Raw genomic sequence first — 5,584 nt, forward strand, 5'->3', positions numbered from 1 at the left:
GGGGAACACAGTTCCCCTGGGTGAGGTGCAGGGGGGCGGGGCATATGACGAAGCCCTGCCCCCTGCTTCCGGCCTCCCCGCTTCCAGCCCTCATTCAGCCAGGAGGAGGCAGGAGAAGAGGGAGGGTAAGTTGCTTCCTCCCCGCCTCTCCCCACCCCTGCCTGCCTGGGGCCAGGGAGGGCCTTGGCGGGGCTTCCTCGCACTCCCGCCACCCTTGCAGGTCCACCGCCGGGCCCCTGATGTCAGGGGGTGTGGCATATGCTAATGAGTTATGCTAATGAGTTCCCCTAGCTCTTTTTCTACGAAATGACCCCTGCAGGAATCCTTTTTACCTTTTACAGCTTCCATTACTTTGTTTGCTAACCATGCAGGCATTTTCCTATACCTGTTTGTGCCTTTCCTAACCTGCAGAATATTTTTTTTTTTAGCTTCTAGGATCGTAGTTTTAAATAGTTTCCATGCTTCCCCAATGGTTTTGACCCTTTCTACTTTTCCTTTCAGTTTCCCTCACACATGTCCTCTCGTATCAGAGAAGTTACCCCTTTTAAAGTTAAAAGTGGTTGTGTCAGTCTTTTTGGCCAATTCCCTATTTATACAAATGTTGAACTCAACAACATTATGATCACTGTTCCCAAATGGTGCAATCACTTTTACATCTCTCACCAGGTCTTGAGTGTTATTTCGGACCAAATCAAGGATCGCCTCTCCCCTGGTAGGTTCCATGACCATCTGCTCCATAGCACAGTCATTTAGAGTGTCTAGAAACTCAATCTCTTTTTCTTGACTAGAACTATCAAGCACTCATGAAAGAATAGCACTTCTTCCTCTGGTAGAAGCTCTCCCACTATCTGGACACCCTTCCTGAGGAATCTCACTCATTGGCCAAGGTTCTCCAGACGAAAGCCATAAGACTCTCTAAACAGGAGATCAATGCTGCTAGAGATGCTGCAGATGCATTTGCTAGGTCCATGGCCTCTGCCCTAGTCCTGAGAAGGCATTCCCTGTTATGCACCACTACCCTCCTAGTTGAGACAAGGTATTGGGTGGAAGATCTCCCTTTTCAGGGTGCCATGCTTTTTTCTCAGACTGCAGACAATTTCCTCTTGACTAAAGAAGAACAGACAGACAGCCAAATCCTTGGATGTACTCCCTTCATCGACACCATGTCAATGTTACACACTTCGCCAGCAAGATTTTGCCAGCACTTTCTATAAGGGCCAAAGGTGGCAGCAGCATCAGGCATCTCATCAGTATCTTCACCCGTACCAGTCACCCCTCTTCTAGAAATGGAAATCAGCACCCCGATCCAGGACTGGGAGTCAACACAGCTTACAGAAGGACCAGGGCCAAGCGGAGCAGAAATTCTAATTATCTGAATGACCTCAGATAGAAGAAGGTTGCTTTCGCAATAGACTTGCCCATTTCTTTGCAGAATGGCAATCCATATGTTCTGACACCTGGGTTTTATCAATAGTTTATTATGGTTATAGGTTAGCGTTTAAGTCATTGCCCCCTTGTTCCCCTGCATCTATGGCAGTTGATAACCCCTATCCTGAGCTCCACCAACAGCTCCAAGCGTTGGTACACAAGGGAGCAGTTGAAAGAGTTTCCTCAGACTCCCAGTCTTGGGGATTCCATTCTCACTTTTTTCTCTAAGAAGGATGGAGGCCCATCCTAAAGTAGAGAAAAATAAGTTCTTACATGTTTCAAAGTTCAGAATCTATATACTAATAGTCAAGATACTCCCTGCGTGCGTGCACCTAGGGGGCAAAGAGATTTTCCTGCACAGTTGGGGTAATCCCCAGGTGTGCAGAAAAATCTGATAAGTTTAAAAAACTATACGGGGGATATTTAAACCCCCCCTCCAAAGTGCACATGTGAACTTACCACTGCGAACTGTGGCAGATCCATGCAGGGCTTGCTGCCGTTGCTGCTGGCAGTGGCGGCGAAGCCTTGGCGGCCGGTGGCTGGGAGCCACGGCCGTTGCTGCAGCAGAGGGGGAGAAGTCTGGCGGGCCCAGCAGCAGGGAACCGCGCAGGGCTCACCACCATTGCTGCTGGAGGGGGAGGATATTCAGGATGTTTGCAAAATGTATGCCTGACCTCCTCCTCCTCACCAGTTCTGAATAGATTAAATTAATTTTGAATCCTTCCATTCCCTCCCCCTATTTTATTGAGGTTTTCGGTACATTTGTATTTCAGGTACAACTTCCAGCCTGAAGTTGATCTTCCCAACCTGATGAAGTTGATCTTCCCAACCTGATGAAGTTGATCTTCCCAACCTGATGAAGTTGATCTTCCCAACCTGATGTATCATACATTATGGTTCATGTTAACTTGGTTAAAAAATGGATGTATGTCCTCCTTGCATTTCTTGTAGTTCTGACTATTTGTCTGTGGAAGGAAACACGAAAAGGTTATTATGTTTCTTTAAAAGAAGAAAGCCCATCTGAGCAAGTGCACATAACACTATGGAAAGGGAGCATTCCAAAACAACAAAATGTCCATCATCAATCTATCAACATTTCTAACAAGGTGCTTTTGTCAACCAAAGCATCCGAAGTCAAAGTTAAAGAAAATATTTCTGTAAGGCAAGCAGGAAGTAACTTAGTAACAAACCCCAAAAAGCCAGCAGGTTCCATAAAAGTGTGGAACAAGGACAGTTCATCCAAAAATCTCACCCCTAGACTGCAAAAGGCGAGGAAAAACTACCTGGCTATGAACAAATATCGTGTGAATTACAGTGGAATAAAAAATGCTGCTAAACTCAGCCCTGAGAAACTGCTGTGCCAGCTCCGGGAACGATTGAATTTTCAGATGATAGAGGCATCAGATGGTCCTTTCAATACATCTGAATGGGAAGCCTACCTGCCAAGGAGAAACATCAGCATGGAACTGGGCCAGCTGGGCCAATGTGCAGTAGTGTCCTCAGCAGGATCCATGAAGTTTTCCCGCTTGGGACCAGAAATAGGTTTGTATTATAGATCTACTAGCCTGATACCCAGGCTTCGCTATGGTATTTAAGTTCCATAAATCCAGTTATAATACTGATGATGTGAAATTTGAAATGTAACATTTGTTGTAGGAATTCTAATGGAGAAGATTGTAGTGTAAAGGATGAAGTGAGACATATGTACTGTTGTTGTTTTTCTCCCTCTACCGACAGACCTCTCTGTAGACCACAGTGATGGTTCTGCCCTCAGGTGCTAGGATCACCAGGCTGCTTGGTAAGCTCACTCTGGCGCAGACTCCTAGAAAGGTCCTTTACTATCTTCCCATGAACATTCGTAAACTCAATTGCCATGCTGGCTGTTACGAGAAATGTCTATTCAGGAGTCTTGAACTGCTGATTTCTGTAACTGTCCTCAACTGTCTGCAGTCTCTTTTAACTGTGTTTTTACCTCAGAACATTGAAATCCACAGATGAGCAATCAGAGGGAGGTGGGTGCAAGCAGGCAGGTTTTACCTCAGAACTCTGAGCTACCCAGTTGACAATTGGGGGGGGGGCAAGGAGGCAGCAGCCTTCCAGGCACATGGAAAACAATTGGGGGAACATATTTTGTCCCTTTTTTACCCCCTTAGGGGTCGTGTTTCTCAGAAATCTCATTGTAGTGGGGTAGAAATGCACTCCCCTTATTTTGGGTTTCTGGGCGCAGGGGTTTGGTCTGGGCATTGGATTTTTGGGAGGGGTGCGTGTGCAGGGCATACTTTTCCCTGTCAGTTTTCAGTGACTACAGATGCCTCTTAGGCACTGAACATAAGAATCACATGTAAATCGGGAATAGTAATACTGAGATACGGATGAGCTGTTGTAAGGATTATTGAGATAATATATGCGGACAAGTACTTTTGGATTGGATTCTACTTCTTGTTTTTACTGGTGGTAGCATATTTCTCTGGCACAAGCAGGGGTCATTTCATAGAAAAAGAGCTAGGGGAACTCATTAGCATAACTCATTAGCATATGCCACACCCCCTGACACCAGGGGCCCGGCGGTGGACCTGCAAGGGTGGCGGGAGTGCGAGGAAGCCCCGCCAAGGCCCTCCCTGGCCCCAGGCAGGCAGGGGTGGGGAGAGGTGGGGAGGAAGCAACTTACCCTCCCTCTTCTCCTGCCTCCTCCTGGCTGAATGAGGGCTGGAAGCAGGGCGGCCGGAAGCAGGGGCGGGGCTTCATCGTGTGCCCCGCCCCCCCGCACCTCACCCGGGGGAACTGCGATCCCCCGCGATCCACCCCAAATCGACCTCTGGGCACAAGTATTCCTTCACTGATACAAAGGGCTTTTCCTCTGGCAGAAGAGCCTCTTGCATCAGCTGAGGGATCTTTACACTGGAGGAATACGCCACTGCCAACAGAATAGAATGGTAAGATCCAGCCCATTTGTATTAGGTCCAGGCTGCCCTGTTCAATAGAGATTGTGGTAGGGCTCCCCAGTGGCAGAAAAGGTGAATTGCAGTAGTATCAGCTACTGTTGATGCATCAGAAGGTGTACTAATTTGGCTAACTAAAGTTCTTTGCCAGTTTGAGACCTTCCACATGAGCTTTAAGCTAAACCCAACGCTGTCCTCTCACAAGAGAACAGCAGCAATCTAGCCATTTCCCAGTATTGCTTGCCTTTATGGAATAGTGGTTAGGGCATATAATTCACACACACACTCTCTCTGTTTTATGGCAACCTTGGGAAAAGTTAATTTTTAGCAAATAAGTTGGCAAGTTTTTCGTTTCACCTAGTGTTTGAATTGGGATAATATGAAATAATCTATATATCTGTCATGACCCCAGAGGGGTCTTTGGGTTCCGCCGCCACCACCCTGGATTTATGGTCCCTTGGGAGGCCCAGGGTACCTTCCCAAGCCCCTTTTCAGCCGAGCAATACAGGCGTGATTGACCCAGGCAGAGAAAATAATTACACAAAAAGGGTTTATTAAAACAACAGTGGGGCAGGGAAAAACAAGACACGGCAAGGTGCTTAAAAAGGGTATAACAGTGTGAAAGGAAAAATAAACATAACCTAATGCAGCTGTCTATTACTCCTAACTATTTTACTTCCAGGCCCACAGCCTGCCTGCCTAACACTCACACTGAGGGATCCTTTCCTCGCAGACCAACCTGTCTTCTCACTGAGATCAGGTTGCAGAGAGACGAAGGACGGAGGGATCTTCCTCTTCCCAGCCCAGCCTATCTTCTCACTAAGATCAGGCCACAGAGAGAGACAAAAGACACCCTTTTCCCTCAGCGAACAGCTCAGATTCCTTCTCCCACCAGACTATCACAGTCTCCTCTCAGACTGTCCTCCCAACCGACTCCCAAGGTCTCTTTAGAATCTTCCCTCTGACTCTCCCAGTGCCTTCTGGGAGTTGTAGGCCTAGCCGCCTCCTACTGCCACACAGGCCTCCTAGGCTGGCTAGGCCGTACTGGCACAGGCCAGATCATGACACCTTCCCACCAGACCAAATCATGGGGTCCAGCCATCAGGAACCCCATTGATGAGGGCTGCATAACTGTGATCTGGGCTGGTTCCCACTTACCTATAAAAATAACACGCAATGCAAACAATAATAACCAGTAAACAACATCAACATCAACA

At 47.5% G+C, this 5,584-nt stretch overlaps 1 protein-coding gene across 2 annotated transcripts in view; it reads left to right on the forward strand.

Moving 5' to 3' along the window:
- Nucleotides 1–5,584, forward strand: part of ST6GAL1 (ST6 beta-galactosamide alpha-2,6-sialyltranferase 1) — a 119,939-nt gene that overhangs the window by 77,832 nt on the left and 36,523 nt on the right. The window contains exon 3 of one of the 2 annotated variants that reach the window (XM_015411355.1): nucleotides 2,202–2,970. The exons of the other annotated variant lie outside the window; for it this stretch is intronic. Within the exon in view, the coding sequence (XP_015266841.1) occupies nucleotides 2,322–2,970 (649 nt within the window). The 5' untranslated portion in view covers nucleotides 2,202–2,321. The remainder of the gene's footprint in view (nucleotides 1–2,201; nucleotides 2,971–5,584) is intronic. 2 annotated transcript variants of the gene reach the window in all.

Source organism: Gekko japonicus, unplaced genomic scaffold (assembly GCF_001447785.1).
Source record: "Gekko japonicus isolate JY-2015 unplaced genomic scaffold, Gekko_japonicus_V1.1 scaffold433, whole genome shotgun sequence".
NCBI classification, from domain to species: Eukaryota; Metazoa; Chordata; class Lepidosauria; order Squamata; family Gekkonidae; genus Gekko; species Gekko japonicus.